This window comes from Hypomesus transpacificus, unplaced genomic scaffold, assembly GCF_021917145.1.
Source record: "Hypomesus transpacificus isolate Combined female unplaced genomic scaffold, fHypTra1 scaffold_65, whole genome shotgun sequence".
NCBI lineage: Eukaryota > Metazoa > Chordata > Actinopteri > Osmeriformes > Osmeridae > Hypomesus > Hypomesus transpacificus.
Window position 1 is genome coordinate 491,609 of NW_025814037.1, and position 25,686 is coordinate 517,294.

A 25,686-nucleotide genomic window follows, 5' to 3' on the forward strand; every position below is an offset into this window, starting at 1 on the left:
TTCTTCCCTTCCGCTGTTGGCCTCCTCAACAAAGCCAAGAGCTCACACTGACTTTAAATGACTTCATGTCTTAAAACTATTTACATTTTGCACTACATTCAATTCCTGTAATATTTGTATTTTATATCATGTTTTATATTGTAAATTGGCAACTTATATTTTATTTTATGCCCACTTATATTTTATTGTATTCCACTTAGTATTGCTAGTTTATGTATCCTTAGTATAGTTAGACCACATATTTAAATTTAAGATTCCTATATGTTTATTGTATGCACCTTCCTGACAAATCAAATTCCTTGTCTGTGCAAACTTTCATGGCGAATAAATCCCATTCTGATTCTGACATTACATATACATTACATTTACATTTATTCATTTAGCAGACGCTTTTATCCAAAGCGACTTCCAAGAGAGAGCTTTACAAAGTGCATAGGTCACTGATAATAACAACAAGATAGCCCCAAAGCATTGCAGGTAGCCAAAAACAGAAGTACACATTGTGAACAACCAAAAATAAGTGCTTAAGGGAAGAAACCATAAGAGCATGTAGTTAAGCAAATTACAATTACACAACATGAATCTCTAAGTGCAAGTGTACCTGTAGGAAAACAATAAAAATATAATTAAATATAATACAACGGTTTAAATCAGCTACCACTAACCAACAAGACCAACAGTCTAAGCAAGAGTCATTGTGATCCTTGAGGAAACTAGCGTTGGGTTCAACAAACCATTCCTAAGTACCGTTGTACTCCCGGAACAAGTGCGTCTTGAGCCTTCTCTTGAAGGTGGAGAGATATACAATGTGTACGTACACTGGTCTTAATTAAATAAGTTCAACATGCTGAGATTTTTTTTACTTTAACATTTCTAATCAAGTCAAACTCTTTTTACAAGCATTGAACTGCACCTGTGCCAACCTAAACACTCAAGGATGACAAGAAAAAACTACAGAGAAACTTTTGGAGCAGCAGTTCAGTAAGGAATCCTCACCTCTAGAGACTTTTGTGGATACAAAAAGGTGCAGACCATAGGATGAATACAATTATGCAGAAAGAATAGATGTACAAAATGTACAAGTGAATGGATGGTGGAGTGTTCAGGGTTCTGAATTAGTAGAGCATTTGCTGCAATTGCTCTGCACGGGCGTTTGTCAGTTTGGGCAAGGGTTAGCTACAGGGCTGGGAAGTACAGGATCACCATCCAACACCACAGGACAGTATGAAATAATTGAATATGTCCTTCACCTGATTTGTCATAATGGAAAAAAATTAGGAACAATAGTCTACTGTACCTCAAATATCATACATCACAAAGCACCTTGTTCGTTGGCGGCATAAGGGTTGTTGTCACTTGATTTTACTTTCTTTTTATGCTTTTAACAAACCCTAAATGGTTTTTGAGATGTAATTATATATGACAGATACCACTCAGCCTCTTGGAAGCAGTACCTTGCTGCATAAGTGCTCCAACTCCAAACCAGACACTGTTGATTAGAGTGAAATTGTTCTCCACCACATCTGAGTCAGGGTTGCAGGGGTGAGGGTTGTACCACTCATATGGTGTAAACCTGCAGTCAAACCAGGACACAGTTACTCTAACTGAGTTACTTTAGTTCAGAAAAGTAGGTTGATGTAACAGAAAATCCAGCAAAATTCAAATTGCATTATAATATTAATATCAACCAATGCAGTGTACAGAATGTTTTACTTGCAATTATCAAGTGCCCATTTACCTTGCAATGACAAATAGCACACAACTGACACCAAGGCATGCCAGCAGCACATACATCCAAATATCGGGGGAAAGGGGGTTGAGGAAAGAGAAAACTCCTGGATTTGTGCCATTGGGCTTATGATACAGGATACTGATGCCAAGAGTCATGAATGGTTTGGAGAAATCGATGACCTTCTCCCTCACATAGGTGATGGTGAGAGGAGCCACAGCAAGGTCAGCCACCTGACACGGTGAGCAGGGAGATAACACATTGAAGAAAAACTTAATTAGACTGTACTTGATTCACACAATGTGTATGACTCATTGAACATATTTATACATTATAAGCCATTGTCCACAAAGCTGACGTTTTGTCCAGATGCAATGGCCACTGTCTAGAAGGCTTACATTTGGTCCAGATGCAATACCAAACGAATGGCAACTGAACTGAAGGAGTAGATGCCAATAACAAAAACACAGTCACAGGACTTACATGGTCAATGAGTTCTCGGACCATGCCATTCCACTCTCCCTTGTCATTCTGAGCGCCATACTTCCCATCAGACACCAGCTTGACCTCATATGCAAATCCCAAAATGTTGGACAGCTCTTTTAGCAGGTCCAGACAGTAGCCCTCAAACCGGTCATTCCCATACAATGGTTTATCTGATTTCTTATGCATGACATATGGATTTTCCTGCAAGATGACATAGTATATACATTAATCAGAGCATTTGTCTATTCCACATGAAAAGCAGATGTTTGACCAGCATATTCATGTCAAAAATGTTCTTACCAAAATAGTGGTGACAACAAGGGTTCTGTTGGCCATGGAATCTGTGACATTTGTGGACAAGTCCTTGTTGCTGTCAGTTAAATTAAGGCCTGTGTTGGAATTCCATACAGCAATCTACAAACATAACCTCAATCATCAAAACTGCACTTCACTAAAAAACATGTACAAATATTTGACATTGTGAGTTTCCTGTGAAAGTATAGAAATCGAAATAAAGTCTAAAGAAGACATGGAATGAATACGTGCATATACAATTCTGGGAACAAAACAGAGCACATTTAGGACAGGAGCTGAAAGAAACGCTAAAGAAAGTGTGAGGAAAATATATATCTCTAAATCCAATAAGTCAAATTACCTAAGCATATAGAACAGTTTGATTGATATTGAGTACCTATGGCAAAAAGTGCTTACAACCACAATACAAACCTTTTTCCACACTTTATTCAGTCGACTATTGCCCGCGATTGTCTTGTAAAAATGATAGAAAGAAAGCATTTGAATTACATTTCATATCTAGACAAATACCTGTACCTGTGTGTAGTTGCGTCAACATACCCATTTTGTGGTTGTTGCCGTCTTCTTGTGAAGTTCTCAAGAGTAATTCAATGCTAAAATTATCTACTATCAGAGTACACACTGAAGTAAGATAAATGCTCACCTTCTCCACGCCATCCTCCTTTAGACTGATGACATCTAGGTCAAAGTCTTTCCGTAAGCCATCTGTCTTGTTAATAATAATTTGCCCTGTCAAGCCATTCCACTGAGCCTGAGGTAGAGGTAAAACGGGGTGAGTATAATTATTCTTGAATGTGTATCGTCTCATAAAGGTAAACAAATAAACTTCCAATGCTGGAACAAAGAAACGTTAAGAGTTAACAAAACCAGAATAAAAGACATTTACCGTTTCAAAACAATGAATAAATGTCTTTAGCCACTGAAAGGAATTATCAAAGGCCCCTGGGGGCTTTGACCTTTCCCATCCATCCCAGTACCACTTTTTTGGCCTCAACCTTTGCTAACCTTGGTGGGCTGTTGGCTCGTCCCTTTCACCCCAACGCTACCCCCTTACGACATCTACTGAGCCTCCCCATGTATTGGGGTTAATGATATGACATGTCCATTTTGGTTTCAGGCGCACTTTTGTGTGGTGTCGAGGGTCTAATTACACAGGGATCTTCTACGCTACGGTATAGACAAACATCAGCCATGACTGTTTAGTCAATGTTAGCTAGACTCTAGGTCATCTGCTTTTTATTAACGCTGATTTAGATAGCAAAAACACCCAGACTGTAGGCATGTAAACTAGTTTAGCTTGCTAACGCAAGAGCATAGGTAGAATGTGTGATGATTTAGCCTAGTTTATTGGCTAACGTTGTTTCATGTTCCTGACTGTGTTTCATTAAAATAACCCGTGTTGTTATGTAAATCTACAGTTCACGATGCATGTTTGTCCAGATCTTTGTCAGGTTATTTTTCAGCAAGATATCTAGAGCTAGCTAACTGAAGCTGAGTTGAATCAAGATATAGTTTGGTTGCTAAGCTGTAACGTTCTACCCACCTAACTCAATCCAGTTTGCTTCCACAATAGAAGTGAAAACAAGTAACGTTATCATTTCAAATGATATCTAGTCAATCTGTTGAAAACAGCGTTGTATAGACACAATAGATTTATTTGCGCGTTTTTATTTCATATCTTGCTCTTCAGCATTCCAAGTATTGTTCTTTTAATCTTTATTCAACTTATTCATATTCTTTATATTAATATTATTCTATTCCTGCCGCAATACCTTTCAGCGCCTTCAAATCTTCAGCTATTAAAATCGTTCAGCTATCAAAAAATTCAGCACTTTCAGGCAATGGGTGCTATATCTTTTTAGCTTTGTACCTCTTATGCTTGAATTAATATAAATCAATTTTCCAATTGAGTTTTTTTTCAAATCCTCTCAATCGTCTTAAACTTTTTCTGTCTCTTTCAGCTACAGCCACCATTTAAACTTTAAAATGTTGATATACAATTTTTATTCAGCTTTTAGATATCAATTAAACTTTGTTTAATATCACTGATTATGTGTATATTATCATATATTAAGTTTTTCAAACCATTTCTAAGATTTACATGGGTGTGTATGTGAGAGCCAAGAGTGCTGACTGAAACGCTTAGAGTGGAGGGTATGGAGTCAAATTAGGGTCAATAATAATTAGCAGGAGTAGAAAACATTAGCAGGAGCAGAAAACGATTAGCAGGAGCAGAAAACCATTTGCAGGAGCAGAAATAGTTTAGCATCTGTAAAAAGGTGTTTTATTATGCAAACTATTTTTGACAAATACTTTTTTACGGATGCAAATCTTTTTCTGCTCCCGCAAATCGTTTCTGCTCCTGCTAATCGTTTTCTGCTCCTGCTAATCGTTTTCTGCTCCTGCTAATCGTCTTCTGCTCCTGCTAATCGTCTTCTGCTCCTGCTAATCATTTTCTGCTCCTGCTAATCGTTTTCTGCTCCTGCAAATCCTTTGCCGTGTCAAAATCTGACCTTCCGGGAGACTTGGGATGTCTGGTAAGATTGTCAAAAAACATTCTCAATGTTACCCACAGTCAAACAAGCAGCCTAATTTCATAATCTAAATTTGCTTTCAAGACTGAGTTTAAACTTTAAATTGTTCACACACACCTGTAAAACTGTGCATTTCATGTTGGAAAATTAATGTATTAATGGCTAACACGCTAACAGGGTACCTAGAGGTCTCACCAAAGAAGCGTAATGAAATTCATAATGTAAAAAAAATGCTAGAATACCAACAGGTAAAGATACCTTTTTATTTCGATGTGATACTGTGTTGTGATATAGCCTAATGTTTTGTTCAATAGTATTTGAGTTGGTAGACAGTCACTGTCAGGGTGCAGTCTTACTTGTCCATGAAATACACACTTTTTGCAGATTACTGTACCTGTTCAGGATGGACAGGAGACAAAGCTGTGGTACGGTCGGTGTGGTTTTGGTGGTACGGTTGTAGCAGGCACAGTAGCTGAACCGCAGCTTTGGAGCTGCTTAGTGGCTTGTGTGAGCACTATATGGGAATTGTTGCCACACTAACTTAAGTAGGCCTAATGAATGATGTACATCTATTTAAATCTTTACCTTTAAACAAGACATCAGAAAATAAAGTGCATTATGGCCGTCTCCTTCCTCATTCATTTGTTGAATAACCCATAGCAGGGAATACCGAGTCCATGACCCCTTTCCTAGCTACCTCTGATTCTTAGCCAAGCTTCAGTCTGGTCTAGGTTACATCAATAAGATCAAACGTTTGATTTGAGTAACTTATTTTGTCGATTCATAACCTTCACATTGCTCTTGTGCTCTGAGAGTGTGTGTTTGTGTGAGTAATACGTTTCTCCTCTTACATACTGGTTATGCAGCATGTATATTGCCAACAATTTCACATAAAGCTGACCTTACTCTATCAAGTAAGAGTTACCCATTAAATGTAAGGCCTAGACTGCCACCGCACAACACAGAATGTTTAAAATGAGACTAGTGATAAATATAGCACCATCTTGAGAGGATTAGTATTGTGTAGTATATAGTATAGTGATTAGTACTGTTATTTCAGGGATTGACCAAATGTTTTTGTCTACTGTTTTTCAAGTTCAAGTCTTTTATTGTCAGATGCACTGAACAACACAGGGTCAGACTGGGCACTGTAATTCTTAGGACAAGACAACCTGGCATAACGTGACATGAGTACTCAAAACATAGATTACACCTATGATAAGCCAAAATACAAAATAAACTTCCTAATATACAAAATAATATACAAAACGGTATACTAGACCTGTAATATACATACAATATACATGTAATATACAACCTAAGGTAACCTGAGACAAGTGTGTCCTACAATTAGTGCAATATTGCTGATGCAACCAGTAGCTGAAAGAGCAACAAGTGACTGAAAGTGACAGTGTGTAAAGTGACTAGTGAGAAGTGTTAACAGTTTATCAATGAGTAATTTCACTTGAACAAATGAACTCCAAAATGTCCAGATCCATGGGCTTTCATTGAGAGGTCTGCTCCAATCTCGACTGCAGTCGGTTGAGAAGATGACCTCCCACCTGACAAAGTTGCAAAGAAAATACATTAATTTAATTATACCATGAACAATTTCTGTATAATAGCCTTGCCTACATCCTCCGCAAATTATAAACTCTTAAAAGCTCTCTGTATGCATTGCCATCACCTGTGTTTCACTACATTTACAGTTAAGTCAATTGCAACAATAATATTTTGAAAGGCCACAATATATCAGACAAACACACATCAACCCGAATCCAATCCAAGCTCAAAAAGGCTGCGCTTTTGAGCCAACAAACTCCACTAGAATAGTTTGTTTAATGATCGCATAAAGTAGCCCACGTTACCTTATTTTCTAACTTGTGACCACTTATAGCTATTCCGATTGGAAACTGAACCTAGTCAACCTTCCGCTAGCCTACCTTTTTCTTCCCATATTAGTAGGATAAGTGTTTACATTAGCAGCGACCACATAACCCAATTATGGAACTTAAGAAACTCTGGAATGCACGCAAAGGTGTCTTACATGAATGTAGCTAACTATAAAACTTTGTTGGCATGTTCCGTGATATAATTAACCTGTAATTGACCCACCTGTGTCACTGATGCATTCGCCTCAGGCTCCTCCATGTTGAATGACTCCAGAGAACTTGGCGCCCCATTATTGGATGGTCGGTGATCAGCATTCTGATTGGCTACTCAACAAGCAACATGCTGATAGGACACCTTTTTGACCCGATTTTGACATGGCAAAAGATTTGCAGGAGCAGACAACGATTAGCAGGAGCAGAAAACGATTAGTAGGAGCAGAACAAGATTAGCAAGAGCAGAATAAGATTAGCAGGAGCAGAACAAGATTAGCAGGAAACAAGATTTGCAGGAGCAGAAAAAGATTTGCATCCGTAAAAAAGTGTGCGTCAAAAATAATTTGCATTATACAACACTTATTTACGAATGCAAACTTATTTCTGCTCCTGCAAATTATTATTGACCCTAATTTGACTCCATAGGAGTGGACCTTCGAAATCAGTTTAAAAAAGTATTTCTAGTTTGCCAGCATTGCCACAATTTTCAATCTTCATGCTTCATTTTTGGATCAATAGACACCTAATTATGTGCTGGTCGTAGACAGTTGTCTGTGGAATCCAATAGACTCACACATTTGTTCAGAGCCCCACGAAAGCTAGACAAAGTCCAACTCTTGCCCCATAGAGATCAGTGCAAATCTGGTGAGAAATATAGAGAATTTCGTCAGAGAAAGCAGAAGGAACAAGTTTTTGAAACTGCTGGTAGAGTCATATTTTTGACCGCACAGACTTATAAGGGATATCTCTTGTTTCGGCAGGGCTTCGGTCTCGGAAAATATCCTTATTTTTGAGATTGGACGTACATTTTTGCGTCTAAATTAACTTTTTTGAGGTGTGGATTGTAGCTACATTTCTGTTATTCTCATAATCGAGCTAGCGCGATGGCTCTTCATAACTAAAAACGGTTAGGCTTTTTTTCCAACCCAACCCAATTGGCCAAATAAGGTATGTACATGGAGCTTAAAGCGTACATAATCTAGCTAGATCATTTTTATTTTTGCAAGTTTTACAGAAATCTGCAAAAATCGAGGCTCAAAACTGTCATAGCTGACCGTCACGAACAGCCAAACCGGGGCTGGGGTAAGTGCTTGGTGCAGCTGGCGTTAATCCTACAAACAAACGCTTCATAACTGGAAGGTTTTTACTTTTAATTGACGATATTGAACACATATATGTTAAGTAACTTGTCTTTACTCTAAATATCTTCTCAGTTTTCAATTTGAAACAGTAAATCTAACACAGTAGGAATTCTCCCACGATATCCGCTCGCTTCGCTTTGACTAACAAATATGTTTTCTCATACCCCCTTTCCACCAAAGTGAACCGGGAGCTAGTTCGGAGCTGGTGCTAGAGCCAGTTCGTAGCTGGCTCAAGAACGGAGCTTACTAAGAACCGGTTTGCTATTTCACGGGGGAGAGCCATCACAGAGCCACGTCATTACGTCACTGTATACGTCTCATACTTCCCAGCAACGCTAGCGCGGTAGCGCCAAACACAACATAAACAATGGCGGAAGTTTCGTTGCTGTTGTTGCTCATGGTTTTGCGAACCTACATCGGCATAAAAAACACGGCGCATCCGACGTGTTTGTTCAACTCGCCATTTGTATAGGGGTCAATGACATGACGCCTAAATTTACTGTCCGACTGCATTTTCTCCAGTAAAAAATTGTTAAGATTTATAGAAAAAAACACTATTTATATTTAGTGTCTCTCCACTTTATGTAACCACATTCATTTTTCAAAAATCATATGGCATTTAAAAAAAAATTGTTACTGAAAGTGTCAAAATATCATGTGGTGCGACCGGTCAGGCATGAGTGCCATTTTGGAAACTTCTGGAAATTTGCTCATAATGTATTAAAATGCATTTTCTGCCCTGTTTGGCATCATTTCCAAAGTGTTTTGTAGTCTTATATGAAATTACAGTACTCTTTTATTGATATTTCTGTTATAATATACAAACAAACTTTGTCCGAGTATGTCCATTTTATGAAATGTCATGCGGTGCGACCATCAAGAAATGACTATTTTGGAGCTTTTATTTTGAATTCCACTGAACGACAGGAAGTTGCATCATACATCAGTTTGCAAATTACCCTTGAAAGCAACAAGCAGGTTTGTAACCCTCTCTCATTTTTGAAGAAAGTAACTTTTTGAATGGCTGGTATGTAGTTTCCACTTTTGGATGTCATGTGGTATGACCTCAAAAAGACAATAAATGTTAATTTATATTTACAAATTGATGTTTTGATAGGAAATATCGTAGTGGCCTTCTGCGCGAAACTAGCTAGTTTTATTTAGGTGGCCAATGCTGTGCCTGTAAAATTTGACTGAATAAAAAAAAATCATGTGGTGCGACCAAATATCATGTGGTGCGACCATTAAATTATGCCTTCCAAGACTGATATATATCCAATATCGACAAGTTTTGTGCTTTTCTATTCTTTTGATGGTTTATATACAAATAGTAATTCATTTTAATCTTCAATAAACAAGATTAAGGCTTTTCACAATTTTTTCATGTATTTCAGAGACAACGGTTAATGATGAGTATTTGTACAATATAATGAGAAAAATACATAAACATAACATTTTAATAATAATAATATATTTTAATCCATTTTATCAGATGCCGCTGCCAAGTAAGGTAAAGACTGCTCGCCACAGGGAACGCGTCAATTCCGACCCTGCAGCAAGAGCACAGTACCTTGCCAGGAGAAAAGAAAGGTTTGCTGTAAAATGCAGAAAATAAATTGAAAAGCACCATGACCTACATATTGTTCTTGTGTGGAGGACATGGATTTTTGCATTGAAATATTCATCTACTGTCATTTGTCTAAAAGAAAACACTACGCCGTAGATTTATGACATTATATCTGTTTCAGCTACCAGAGAAGAAAAGAGCAGGGAAAGATTCACTATGTTAACTCAAGTGAGCTGTCTGGTAGAGAGAAAAAGAAGCAGAGAGAGAAGTGGAGGGCTGCATCCAATTCATATAGGGATAGGAAAAAGATGGCGAATGCTGTGTTAGACCTCACACCGCCAGACCTCACACCACCATCTATGGACAACACCCTGCCAGTTCTGCCTGATGTAGCTGTAGCTCCAGAGCCATCAGAAAATGCAGGTCTACCTATCTTAGACCCAGAACCTTTTAATGAGGATTTTAATCCACCAGTCGCGTCCACGCCAGAGAGAGTTGAGAGGAAGAATACTTCAGCTAAGAAACGTAGCAAAAGACTGCAGAAGGAGAAGGGAACACTAGAAAAGCAGGTCTTGTATCTGAGGAAACAGCTGGCAGAAATGAGAAAACTAAAGGATAAATGTAGAAGGAGAGAGAAGAGATTGATGGCAAGACAAAGTCAAGGCCTAAGTGAAAAATTCAAGCAAAGGGGAGGCAAGAAACTGTCAGGAGAGAGAAAGCAGGCTGTTATCAAGTTTTTGTCCAGAGACGAAAATAGTACTCTTTTAGCTGGGAAAAAAGACACCATCACCAAAAATAAACAGAAGGTACAAAGAAGAGTTCTAACAAAGCCCCTCACTGAGCTCCACACAGAGTATCAGACTGAGGTCGAACAGCATCTGTCCATGTCTTACAGACAATTTGTTCGAAGGCGGCCATTTTACATTACAGAGCCCAAGTCCAAAGACCGAGATACCTGTGCATGTTCAGAACACGAAAACATCCGTCTGTTGGTGAACAAACTTGCCAAGAGAGGGCTGCTAAAGACAACCAGCATCTCAGAGTTGGTGAAAATCATTGTATGTGACCCCAAAAATAAGGCATGTATGGATCGTGTTTGTCCTAAGTGCTGCTTTGACGAAGTTGAATTTCCTGAGACAGACGGTATTACGGTATCTTGGGAAAAATGGGAGCGGGTAACTTCAACAAATGGAGAGAAAACCTTTGCAAACGTTGTAAAGCGCACACATACCAGGCCAATACAGGAATTGAAAGAGCTGTTCCAAAAAAAGCTAGAAGCTTTAGCCATATATCAGTTCAATTGGATCCACCAAACAGAGCAGTTTCGATACATTAAACAAAATCTCACTGACTCTGAAGCGGTTCTTCACCTTGATTTCTCAGAGAACTATGCATGCAAGATGAGCACAGAGATACAGGCTTATCTTTTTGGAGGCAGTCGAAAGCAAGCCACGATCCACACTGCTATCCTCTACACTGTCCATGGCACAAAATCCTTTGCAACACTGTCAGACAGCCTCCGTCATGATGAGCGGGCAGTATGGGCCCATTTGGAGCCCATACTGAAGGAGCTACGGGCAACCTACCCAAAGATTACAGCTTTGCATGTTATCAGTGATGGACCGGTTACACAGTACAGGAACAAAGCAAACTTTTACATGCTTAGTACCGTACCTTTCCTGTCTGGATTTGAGTATGTTTCATGGAACTATTCTGAACGATCCCATGGAAAGGGTGCCCCGGACGGTATTGGTGGTGCCGTAAAGAGGGAGGCCGATTAATACGTTCTACGAGGAGGCGAGCTGCAGACTCCACAGGATTTGTATGAAATGCTGGCTAAAAAGTCAGGATCAAGCATTCATCATCACTGGATAAGCGAAGAGGCAATACAAAAGTATGATGAGCTGATTCCAGACAAGATTATGGCTGTGAAGGGCACCTTAAAGAACCTGAGCCAGCAACCTCTCGCTGCTCTAAGTTGAGCAACAATGACTGGAAAAAGTTAGAAAGTTCCTGGGGTTAAAGAAATGCCTATACACCAATCCCAATGGTCACAGCAGAATGAGTAGGAGTAGTAAAAGGAGCAATTTGATGTTTTGAAAATGCCATGAATGAATTTCTCTGAAGAGTTTTTAATTTATTTTTTATGAAAATGGTATGTTGTGGAAATGAAAATTAAATGTTTGCTTTCACCGAAAAAAATCAGTTACATTTTAATAAAAATCTGTTTTAGATTTTTGCATGTCAGTTAGTGATCTGTTTTTGATTTTTGTACTTCAGTCAGTCAGTGATCTTATACCCTGAGCCAGCAACCTCTCGCTGCTCCAAGTTGAGCAAAATTAACTGGGAAAAGTTCAAAAGTTCCTGGGGTTAAAGAAATGCCTATACCCAATCGTCCCGTCAGAATAAGTTGAAGTAGTAAAATTTGATGTTTTGAAAATGAAATGTTTACAAAATGCCATGGATGAAACGACGAAATGATGTTTGCTTTACTAAAATCTGTTAAATTTGAATAAAAATCTGTTATATTTTTGCATGGAAATTATTGTTTCCTAATATGTTGATTTTTGATCATTTGGTGCGACCACACATCATGTGGTGCGACCAGAAATGGCAATAACTGTATCAAAATCTAAATGCAATATGACATTTCTGAGGCCAAAATATGAATCTCTGATCAAGTATGCTGAAGGGAATTATATTGTTTAGAATTTGTTTTCAGTTTTGTGCAATTCATAGGAAAAATGCGTATGTTAACTACATGTAGGTAGGTGACTGTGATGTTATTGAACAAAAACAAATATCAACAACTATAGAATTTCAGAAGAAATCCAAATAATTAGTTTCTAAAGACTTCATATTACTGAGAACTTAACAAATAAATGTAAATAGGTTAAGGAAATATGTTAATTTATTTAATATTTCACGGTCGCACCACATGACATTTTTAAAGGTCATGGCCAATTCATGAACATGAAAAAACACTAAAAATAGTTTAAATAATTGTTTTATATAAATTCATACATACACAACATTGTTAATGTTTGAACAAATGCAATAAAAAAATATATTTATTGTATTTAAAAATTGGCTTGTTAAAAATCCTTATACGTCATTGACCCATAGACAAATTATCACCCTACGACACACAACTGTCAAGCAGTCTCAACTGCGCATTTCAGTTGTTTACATTACACTTAGTCATTTAGCAGACGCTCTTATCCAGAGCGACTTACAGTAAGTACAGGGACAATCCCCCGAGGCAAGTAGGGTGCCTTGCCCAAGGACACAACATAATTTTGGCTCGGCCGAGAATCGAACTGGCGACCTTCAGATTACTAGCCCGATTCCCTAACCGCTCAGCCACCTGACTCCCTGGTTGTAAAAGACGAACTTCTCCCCGGTCTATTACACTTGGAGTGTCGATCAGGTCATCATATATCTCTGGCCACTGGATTGCAGGGCTTGATATTAACTTTTTGAGGCTCTTGGCCTTTGGACAAATACATTTACGTTTCACTTGTCTATGCACAAAAGTCACTTGACCCCGATACCCTTAAATAGCCTGACCAAGTGATCAGCCAAAACTAGCCTGGGTAACGGAGGTCGCTTTCTCAGGCAAATGACGAATTAAACAGGCTTGGTTAAAGAAATCCGAGATGCTGGCTATCTTCATCAGGCTCGTATCTACATTAGGCAGTCCTCCCTGACGTTCCTGGTGTAAAATTGAGTGAATCACAACATTGTGCACACTGCCAGTGAGCGAGTCTGACTGTAGCTAACGTCAAAACAGTGTAACGGGGACGCAGTGTCACTCATGGCCAGTTTTAACAAATCAGAAAAACAATGTGACCAGCTGGCTAAAAGCAGAATTCCCATATCTCTTGAAAGCAGTCCTTCTCGACTTTTAAAATGTAAAATTGACTGTAAAACTGTAAAATTATGAACTGTTAAATTATGAACTTAGTGACATGACGAAGACATGGTTGCCACTCGACTATGCGGTCTGTACCGGGCAACATTCTCACTCAAATGTCAAGACTTTCGTGACCCAAATCAAAATTCTGATGCGACAGATCAATGGGTAATCGCTTTCTCTTTTAAAGGCTGTCCTCCTCGACCTTTTTGGTATTTTTAAATTTAACTATTTGTATTATCCGTGTGGTCCTTTTGCCATTAAAAATTCTAATCTTTCCCGGTTTTCTGCAGCCACATTGCGCGCGCATCCCGAATGTTTACATTACAATCGAGAATAATAAAAGTCGGAGCAAATTTACAAATGAGCAGTTTCATCAATAAAATAAGCACATTTTCAGCAACTACACTGCCCACTTCTCGATACATTTTCATTCAGATTCTGATTTACAAGTACCGTTTAGCTGAAATATGAATTGTAAAAACTTTGCAATGGCGGCCAAAGCGTTATGTTGGTCACGGTAACCCCGCCCCAAGCGGTTCTTTGTTGGTTCGTAAACTAGACCAGCTCCGAAGTGGTGCTCGTTGCGAACCACGTACGAACCACTTTTCCGGTTCCCAGTCTGTCGAAAGAGGAAGAACTGGTTCGCGATTAGGCACCGGCTCCCAAAATGCGTTGGTGGAAAAGGGGTATCAGTCCACCTACTGTCATCATGGCTGCCGATATAACGGCGAAACCAGGTCACATAGCTACGGTCTTCCAGTAATAACTAACGTTCATTACCTAGCTACAAACAAATGCTTCGTAACTGAAGAGTATTTACTTTTTATTGGCGATATTGACAACAGAGGTTAAGGAACTTATATCAAAAGATAGTTTCCGTTTTCAATTTAAAGCAGTATCTAGATTACTGCAGGAAATCTCCCTTTGAATCCTCTCTCAACTGTAGCTACGCTTCCGCTAAAGATGGACGACAATACAGGCATTATTCACGCCTACAGTGTTAACACAGTCTGTACAAATACCACTTTGACATATATGATCCGCTGGCTAGATGTAACATGACCTTATCTACTACCCACAATAGTTCAGCCTTGTTGCAGCAGAAGCAGCAACATTTTAATCAGAGTTGGAGTAGCTTTTGCAGTTACATTTATGCATTTAGCAGACGCTTTTATCCAAAGCGACTTCCAAGAGAGAGCTTTACAAAAGAGCATAAGTCACTGATCATAACAACGAGGTAGTCCTAAACATTGCAAGCAGCCAAAACATGAAGCATACATTGTGAAAAAACTAAACAAGTGCCAAAAGGGAAGACCCATAAGGGCATGCAGTTATACAAGTTACAAATTCAAACAACATGAACCACAAAAAGTCCAGGACTGTTCCTGTAGAAGAACAATCAACAGTAAAATATTTCACAGCGAGTACAAGACTTAACTTCGTTAAAACTAACCTACAAGGGCAACAAGTCACTCAATAAGAGTCATTGTGATCCTGGGGGAAACTAACATCAGGTCCAGCCAAGCATTCCTAAGTGCCGTTGTACTCCCGGAACAAGTGCGTTGTGAGCCTTTTCTGTTGCACAACAAAATAACGTAATGTGACGAGATTGAATTAAAAAGTATAATAAACTCACCAGGGACAACGACAACATCGGCAACCCTCCACCATGGATTATTATTTTATGTAATCTTTAAATTCAGTGTCTGAACAGGACTGGGTGTGCAGGCACACATGATTATTTTCTCCTCCATGTTGATACAGAGAACTAGATCCTAGGTTAGAAAGACGATGACCAATGGTTGCTACGTTACAAGAAACAAAGAACCAATCCAATTGGCCAACGCTCTTCATCACTATATCTAACTAGAGAGCTAGAAAAAGTGCTCAAACCTTTTTGTGATTTAAGCTCAAAACCAGTTTCCAGTTGTTTTTGCATTCTTTTTCATCTGTAAAAAACTATCGCAATGCATAACAATGACAGATATACAAACAAAAAAAATCTCACCTTCTTTTAAAGCACATACCTCTTTTAACATGTTTGTAAAACCTTCTTCACTATTCAAGCCATCAAAACAAAATTGTTTCAACTGCTTTCAGCAAACACACATATTCTTCTGGAAATGTACCTTTCTAGTTAGGATTCCTCTGTAAGAAGGAAACCTATTGTTATTATTAGTTTTATTGGGTGTGCTCAAGCCTTCGGCGAGAGCACAACCTTTGCTCTCTCATATATATTTATTATTATTATTTCTTTTCCCACCCCTAAGCATCTGTCAATATTTGGACTACATAGACAACGTAAGTGTCAAAAGTTTTGTTTTGGTTGTAAAGTTTAGGTTATTTATGTTCTGTTGCATGGTTTAAGTAAGAATTTGCTTTTTGTGGCGAAAAGTGAAGCTAACGGTAGCTCACTTGTTAGCCACAGTCACTGACGTGACGTTATACGTCATGAAGACACTTGGACTACCTCTAGCAGAACATTAGTTTAGCAGCTCATTAACTTCTTGGACATGGCTAGGCTAACTATAGCTTTACCGCAAGGCAGCTGCAGAAACGCCACAAGCAAAGAGGCCAGGGTGATAACAATTGTGAAGTGTAATGTATAATATAAGCTGATATGAGGAAGTACATCTACTTTCGGAAACAGTAGTCTACTATTTCACTGAAGCATTAGCATCATGAGATCAGCCTCTGTTGCCCGGGCAACACATACTACAGCGGCCTATGATGCATCTGTTTTCAATCGTTAAAATAAAATTTGTTGTAGGATTTATTATGACATTTGATTACAAGTAAACGATTTGTTGGTGAAATTATAATTACCTGTGGTTTCAAACCAGTGTAGCTCACTGCAACGCCACGCGATACACACTATTATAGCTAGTCTAGCTAACAAAAATATCTACACAGTCGTAGGAAGTCAAACGGCGACAGAACATGTTCGGCACTACTCCCCTTACTTAAATCAAAAGTCTTTCAATAGGTGAAACTATCTGACTACTAACCTGAACTTTGTCAATCTGTCATGAAAATAATTAATTTCAGCCTAAACCGTACAACAGAATGTTAAATCGAATTCAACCAACGCAATCGCTACCAAGATAAACACAGCTGTACAGTTTAGTATTATACTGTAGAAGTACAATTTACCGGGGCAGCTTCTCCTCACAGGGCTATATCGCATTTTGCGTTGTTACTGACAATGATCGCTACCAGTGAACTTTTTTTTTTGAATGAGCGATTTCCTCCTAAATAAATCTCAAACTTATTGACGCTTTTGTATCTCCAGTAATATTTGTATTTATATTGTAAATTAAGGCAACTTATTTTATTGTATATTTTATTTTAATTCTATCCCACTCAGCATTGCTAATTTAAGTACTCTTAGTATAGTTAGGCCACATATTTAAATGTAAGATTCCTATATGTTTATTGTATGCACCTTCCTGCCAAAGCAAATTCCTTGTCTGTGCAAACTTTCATGGCAAACAAATCCCTTTCTGATTCTGGGGGCATATTTTCAGTTAGCAGATGTTACTGTTTGAATCGTTATTCCATCTGACATACTGCCGTTGACAACGTTGTGAGAATAAGCTTCAAAGGGGTTCTTATTAATCAATGAATGCAATATGAGAATGCTAAAAAATTACAGGTAATAAACAGACCAATCTGCAACCGACGCAAGCAAGCACACCCTACAATTTCCACAGGAATTGTCACCTCTCTAGTTATTATAATTTTTGGGGGTGTGCTTTGCCTTCGGCAAGGGCACAACCTTTGTTCTCTCACATATATTTATTCTTGTTTATTTTTGCCCACCTAAGGATCCATCAATATTTAGACTACATAGACAACGCCAGTGTCAAAAGTTTCGTCTTGGTAGCAATTCAGTTGCTTGAATTTTCATTTACGTTCCGTTGCACGGTTTAGGCCTGAATTTAAGTTTTTGTGGCAAAAAGTGCATTGTGTCAACAAAGGGAACTCAGTGCTAGCCTATGTCACAACGTCAGCACACGTTAGCAATGACGCATGGATACGACGTGCATAGATGTGCTAGGCTGGATAGACTGTTGCAAAGTATGTACTATCGTATCGTGCCGTGGTGTACTAGCAGCCTCATACATTTAAGCAATTCAAGACTTGCACGTACAGTAAATAATGTCACATTAAATATTGTATTTAAACTCAAGCTTGTGTGGTGCGTCGCTGTCTTCAATGCTATAATAAAAAACATGTTTTTTATTTCCGGGCACTATCAGTAAAGTTTGGCTAGCAACAGCAGCTAGGCTAGCTTGCTCATAGCACAATTCAGCTTCTCCACGCAGGGCTCTAGACTGAGACCAAATGGTCGCTTTTGGCTTTTTTACTGACAATGATCGCTGCCAACAAACTTCTTTTGAATTAGCCATTTCCCCCTAAATAAATATCAAGCTTATTTACGTGTTTGGGGGCATATTTTCAGTTAGCAGATGGTACTGTTTGATTCGCGATTCCATCTGAAAAATACTGCTGGTGACAACGTAGTTAGAATAGATTGTTTCATAATAAACGGACCCATCTGCAACCGACGCAAGCAAGCACACCCTACAATTTCTAGTTTTAGATGCAGCCTTTGAGTTACCACATCTGTTTGAATTGTTTCAAATATGGGCTTGAGCTGTGATTGTTGGGTAGCTCTAGATTCCAGTTTAGCGCTTTCACATCCAAGGTGTAGAAAAAGATCACATCTCTTTATAGTTTTGAGGTGGCTTCAATGAGTGGGCTTCAGGACCCATTACAATTCAGAGCCTGTAGTTTAGGAGTTCAGGATAGTTGCTGAAATAAAGATGAGTTGTCTGAGACAAACTTCTGGGGCCACTGAAGAACAGCACCATTAATGCTCCCTTCCATCGCTCCCGGGACTGCACTTTTCTTTGTCAGGCACGGCATGTAGCTTTCCAAGGTTAATGTCCCAAAAGTGTATGGTAACCTGCCTCACAACCCCTACACTTTTCAGGGATTTTTTCTGGAATGGGGTTCTGCTATCCATTCTGCTGTCTTTGCAATTCCATACAACTAGGGGGGGATTGGAGAGAAGCGCTTTTTTGACTTCTGCTAGTTTTCTACATTGGGTGACCAGTGGCTAAGAAATTGTGAATTACAAGTCATGTTCCGCAATAAATGTGCACAATCGTATTTCGCAGACACGGTCAGTCATAGACAACTGTAACAGCTTTAACAGTTGCTCCGCAAGCAACTTACGTCGTGGTAAGTTTGAGTGCACGGGCAGTTGCTCTATGACATGATGAGCAAGCACTTTTTTGACCGCTGCTGGCATATAGTAGTAGTAGTAGCTTCCTCGAGAAAAACGTGCAAGAACCTCTCTCAGTTTCTTGCACCAACTGCCAAAAGGCTCGCCGTCTCTACCTTCTTCTATCCACGCCCAGTGCCATTTATCTCTGGGACATCATCCCCATGCTTCATGAAATTGCGCTCCATGCTTTCACCGACAATGCTAACGTGGCGTATGGATCTCATTCATAATAGGTGTGTTCGACTTTGTGCAGCGCCGGTGTCGCCTGCAGCCGCCTGCAGCCCGGACTTGAAGCAACCGATTCATTCTCAGCTTCAAGGCGACTGTGAAAAACTGTCGACTGTCGGCGCTGCCGGCGCTGCATGAAGTCGAATACACCTAATGTGTTGCCAGGACCCGCCCTGCTCTGCTTCTGATATGCTTGTAACGTTAGCTATAGCTGCCTTCTTCCCGTATGATTGGTAGGGGGAATCAATTAACTCGAAAATATTAAACAGCATGCAAGTTCCCCCCCAAAAGAGTTCTCACGGTGCCAGAATACTTTAAGCCCTGTAAGGAAAATACTGATGGAATGAAGGCAAGAGTGTTAATATTACTGTCTTCTATTGTAAATCACAGGTCGGTAAATATGCCTTAAATTGAGTCTACGTGCTAGATTTGGAGCATCTAGTTTATTAGAGGTGAGCATGTAGTTTATTAAAGGTGAGCATGTAGTTAATTAGAGGTCAACACGTAGTTCAGTCGAGGGCTATATGCTAACTTTCTAATGTTAGCAGACTTGTGGAGTAGACACGATAAGTCATGAACATAACAAAATTCCCAGAGCTATATACTATAGTGGCATTCTGTTCATTAAAATCACAATTTAAAGTACATAAAGGCCACTGCATCCCTTGCTCCAAAAATAGCCTTACTGAACTACCTAAGTGAGATGCACCCCTAGTGCCCAAAAACAATCATACAAAAATACAAAAACAAAAATCGCTGCAACCAGCAATGGCGGATTCCTCCTCAAAATTCAAAAATAGTGTAAAATTGACATAAGAGATGGTTACACTTAACTGTCGACAAAGGAAACGAAAAAAATTATTCTCTGCATGCATCACAATTTTAACCACTACCCCCTGGACTACAGATGCTACACGCTCTAGACAACTGAACCACAGGCACCTGCATGTTATGAAAGTTTTTCGACGTGTACTGAGTGACGTAAATGGAAATACACTGTCCAATGCAGTTTCACAATATCAATTAAAATAATATTTTAGCGTTGTTGCCAACAAACTAAACTTTACCTGTATGGCTAACTAGAAGTCAGCATCCATTAATTTGAAGGACACCAGAGAGACTCCAGACTGGTCTCCAAGCTTGTGGACCTGGGACTAAGCACCTCCCTCTGCAAGTGGATCTTCCACTTCCTGACGGGGAGGCCACAGGTGGTGAGAATCGGTGACCGCACTTCATCTGTACTGATCACCAACACAGGCACCCCCCAGGGCTGTGTGCTCAGCCCTCTCCTGTTCTCCTTGTTCACCCACGACTGTGCGGCTACGCACAGCTCCAACCTCCTCGTTAAGTTTGCTGACGACACAACCATCGTGGGCCTCATCTCTGACAGTGACGAGTCAGCCTACAGAGAGGAGGTTGACACCCTGACATCATGGTGTCAGGACAACAACCTCTCTCTTAACATCAGCAAGACCAAGGAGATGATTGTGGACTTTAGGAGGCGGCAGGAGGGGGAGCATGCACCCCTATTCATCAATGGATCGGAAGTGGAGAAGGTCAGCTGCTTCAAGTTCCTCGGGGTGAACATCAGCAATGACCTCACCTGGTCTGTTCACACGGACAAGGTGGTCAAAACGGCCCGTAAGCGCCTCTTCTTCCTGAGGAGACTGAAGAAGTTTGGTATGGACTCAGTCATCCTTACTAACTTTTACAGATGCACTATAGAAAGCATTCTGACTGGTTGTATCACAGTGTGGTATGGGAGCTGCACAGACCGGGACCGCAAGGCCCTACGAAGTGTGGTCCGTTCTGCTGAGTTCATCATCGGCAGGAAGCTCCCAGCCCTACAGGACACCTACCACACACGTTGCCTTAGGAAAGCCAGCAGGATTCTAAGAGACTGTTCCCACCCATCCTTCAGTCTCTTTACCCCGTTGCCTTCTGGCAGGCGTTACCGCAGCATCCGGTCGCGCACACGCAGACTGGACAACAGTTTCTACCCAAGGGTCATCAGGCTTCTCAATGGACACTGATATGGACATTTTTACTGCACACTAGTCACTTATACACTGTCACTTTCAGCTACTGGTTGCTCTTTCAGTAACATTGCACTACTGTACCTCGCCACCAGGCTCCTGTTTGGTCATTGACAAAGTCACTGATCTGTAAATTTGCAAATTTTGTGTATTAGGGTTAGTATAGCGTACTATTTATTGTTATCTGTAATTTAGGAAGTTTTAGTGTTAGGGTTAGTATAGTCGTTTATTTATTGCTATCTGTATATTTAGGAAGTTCACTTATCTAAGCTCAGCATAGATGTAAATTTGTTCTGTGTACTTATATGTTATGTTATGCCAAGTGCTTGCGTTGTCTTGTCTTAAGAATTTCAGTGCCCAGTTTAACCTTGTGTTGCTCTGTGCACCTGACAAATAAAAGACTTGAACTTGAACTTGAGAGTACAACTACAGGCTTTTATTGTGAAAAACTGTACATCTAACCAACCAAATTGATTCTTGGGGTCACGATTCGATTAAAAATAAATTTCTTCTAGTCACGGATTTTTACATTCACGATTTATAATCATCGATTCAATATATGCTTACATTTGAGTTCTAGTTTGCTGATTACTGTTACCTGTTTCTATTTGTCTTGTGATAGGCAGTTAAGTTTTGAAGAAAAAAATCCCACTGCATCAAAACCTTGAAATGTATATTTTTTCTTGCAGTGAAGTAAAATCATTGTTATAAAAAAAAAAAATCTATGTGAATCAATATGATTTACTAGATGACTGAATCACGATTCAAATGCAAATCTATTTTTTCCCCCACCCCTAATAACCACCACTGTTTTCAAATGTTAAACCTTAGCTGAGATTACTACAACACTGACTAGAACATAAACACAACATTAATAAAGCACAATCTGAACATGAATTTGAGGCACCCACAATCCCTTGCGCCAACAGCGCAATGGAACAAAACGACCGCTCCCTTGGGTTGCTAACTAGATGTCGTTCAATAATAGACAATAGTTCTGGTTTTTTTGGTGTAGTAATCCCCTCAGAGATAAACATTTGAGTTTTCACTAGCATCTAGAGTACAAGTACCTAGCTACTGTGGTGAACCTGGCTTGTTTTAGTGGCTTGCTATGTTTTACATCCGCAGGATTGACCAGAAGACTAGAAACCTTTCTTTCTGTCAGAAACAAAAAATAAATAAAACTATGGCTCTTACTGGTTTTTAACCTTCGACCATTTGGTTACCAGCACAGCATCTCATCCAATTGAGCCATTCCCAGACCTGGACAATGCTGCGTTCAGTTGCTGTTTGATAAAATAATTTGTTTTTCCAATGGCAGGAATTGTCAGATTTGGTCCAAGTTCAAACAGCTGTTATTCTGTCGTATTTTGACATATAAAGGTGAAATGTTGCCAGGGCCGTAATCATAATGTAAATTGGGGGGGACACATCCCGCCCAATATTCAAATCTGGTCAAAATGTCCCCCCCAATATATTGATATAAAAATATAAATGCTACGCTACGACAGGCAACCACGCACGCTGTCCAAAATTATCATAAAAAAATCATATTCATAACTAAATGTAAAAAGTTCTCAGGGGAGGACCCTCAGACTCCCCAGCAGATTCCCCCCCCCCCCCCATGTTGCCTCCATGGCTACGGCCTTGAATTTTGCACTGTACTTCAGGGGGGTGTCATCCTAAAGCCTGTTAGGTTTGTCATTCAAAATGACATTTGATTTAGTGACACAAACATATTGAGGCAATGTGGACATTCACATAAATACACCCCTTTCAGCCATGTTTTTCATTTTTCCCGAGTAATGTTTTGAAAAATATAAATTCTACACATCTGTATGAAATTTCAAGTCAGTTGGACCTTTGGTTCAAGAGAAGAAGAATTCTGAAGGTTTTGCCCAATTTTTTACTGTACAGGAAAATCATTCATGGCAGACCTTATGGCCCCTTGAGGCTTTTTTGTTCCTCATAAAAAATTTGGCATGTACACCAAGTTTCAGGATAATTGGAGTATTGAGGTGGAAATGCCATCACTTTCACAAATGGACATATGGGCGTGGCCTGTGTGATCTGTTCTGGGCCATTCTTGGTGTGGGTGTTAGTTGTGGCATGTTGTATCAATGTGCAAAATTTCAAAACTTTACTAGTGGTGGGCATAGATGATTTTTTTTTTTCGAGATTAATCTCACTGTAATCTTGGAATTCATGTAGCTCAATCTAGATTCAACTGGCTCATTTGAATTCCGCCAAAGGCATTCAGAATGTGTGCTACCCAAATAATGAATAAAAGTATGTCTTTGAGAACGGGTTTCTCAAGCCAGGTGAGCGAGGAGATTAGTTATCTTGGCTGATAGAGCTGTGCTGACGGGCCTGCCTCGGTTGCACTCAAACAGTAGTTTGATGACAACTCTTCCCCTGCGCTACATAAGTGCTTGGCCCGGCACCTTCCGCATTACCTAAGGGATGCTTTGAGTCAGTGTGCGAAATACATGTCAATATTCGGGGGTCCCCATCTCGCGATTGTTGCGCAATACCGATCTAAATATGCTCAATATGCAGTAGGCAGGGACGGACTGGGAGTAAAAATAGGCCCTGGACTTTGATCCAGACCGGTCCACCAGAACCGGCCCCCGTATACGTAACCACAGTGCCCTGCTAATGCATGTACATTCTGCGTTTTAATATGATGCTAGTAGGGAGTTCCACAGTAAAAAATTTGGGCTGATTAGAGCGAAAATGTGTTTTGGAGCTTTATGTAAAATAAACATGGCGCTACCAAGCCAAGACAATCAGTCTATAATTCACCTCATCGTTAGTCAGATGGCTGAGCGGTGAGGGAGTCGGGCTAGTAATCAGAAGGTTGCCGGATCGATTCCCCCAAAAATTCTGTGCTAAAATGACGTTGTGTCCTTGGGAAAGGCACTTCACCCTACTTGCCTTGGGGGGAATGTCCTTGTACTTACTGTAAGTCGCTCTGGATAAGAGCGTCTGCTAAATGACTAAATGTAAATGTACATGTCAAAACACACATACAAACTTAACAATTTTTGATAATCCGATATGCTATTATTCTAGTATTATTCAATATGGTAGGCTAGTATTCGTAAAGCAACACTGACATAAGAGGTTGCCTTGGCTAAAGTTGTTTGGATGCATGTTGTTTTATAACAAGAAGGCAAAGTTGTGCATTATAATGCAGACATGACAAATGATCAATGATCAAATGATCAAGCACCAATCTGGCACATTTACAAGAGCAATTAACTGAATAAATGGCAGGTGTAGCCTATCGGAGACAGTTGCAGCCTTTCCATGCACCTACCTGCTTTGTTGACCAACCATCTGGCATCTCGGCCTCAACTAAACGTTGTTCTTCTGGGGAATCACTAGGTGGGAGAGGATCCTCTGTTCTGGTAGTGAGTGGGCCCACTGCGCTAGCTGCAACAGCATTGTCATTCGATGCCTCTTCTTAATCTCTGAGTGCCACCTTTTTGGATGTGAACCCAAAGTGTGTGAATGATATACTCTGCTTTTGCGTGCTAGCCATTGACTTCTCAACGTTTCTGTTTGGCGCACATTGTTAACTACACGTACACTGGACTGGCTGGCTTCGCAAAAATAAATGTTTTTATTTTGAATACTGGACATGGTGACATTAAAAACACTTAAGTGACCATTAGTGACAATTTATTTATAAAAAATTTTGAGACCCCCTTCAAATTTTGCTTCTGAGGCTTTCCCCCCCCTCATGGGTTAATCGGGGGGGTTGAGCCCCCCCGGACCCCCCCGTATTTCGCACACTGCTTTGCGTTTAGGTGGTATTTAGACTGGAAGAACTCGTACAGTAAATTAATTCCGCATAGCACAAGGTGCAAACAACCTAAGTCTTGTCGGGGTTTCCATTGGGAAGCTTCTTAAAAATAAATTTTCCCTGGAGCAAACCCGGCGGCTTCATAGCTGCATCCATGTTAGCACGTCACGTTTGATGTGGTGTATTTCATACACAGGGCATACACACAGGTTCGAAGACTCGTTCTCGCCCCCCACAGTGCAATTCGGCTAGGTATACATCGGCGTTAAAATATCGAGGTGAAAGTCATCATAGCTTGGGTAGTATAGACCCAGCTCCCAACCCAACTTTGAGAATAGATTAACGGTGATATTTTTTTATCGCCCTATAAGAGCCTCACGTTAACGCAGCACGTTAACGCCGATAACGGCCCACCACTACTTTTTACCCATGAGTTTGAGATAGTATTATTGGTGGCCAAGCCGCGAAGCCGCGAAGCCACCTTAAGTGTTTCTACGTATTCTTCTTCTTATTATTAT

General features: G+C 39.9%; 1 protein-coding gene across 1 annotated transcript in view; it reads right to left on the reverse strand.

The window, feature by feature from the left end:
* Positions 1–25,686, reverse strand: part of LOC124466116 (glutamate receptor ionotropic, kainate 1) — a 164,242-nt gene that overhangs the window by 39,526 nt on the left and 99,030 nt on the right. The window contains exons 8-13 of the mRNA XM_047017796.1: positions 3,174–3,281; positions 2,942–2,983; positions 2,516–2,629; positions 2,213–2,416; positions 1,739–1,962; positions 1,455–1,573 (exon numbers count right to left, since the gene is read on the reverse strand). Of these exons, the coding sequence (XP_046873752.1) occupies positions 1,455–1,573; positions 1,739–1,962; positions 2,213–2,416; positions 2,516–2,629; positions 2,942–2,983; positions 3,174–3,281 (811 nt within the window). The remainder of the gene's footprint in view (positions 1–1,454; positions 1,574–1,738; positions 1,963–2,212; positions 2,417–2,515; positions 2,630–2,941; positions 2,984–3,173; positions 3,282–25,686) is intronic.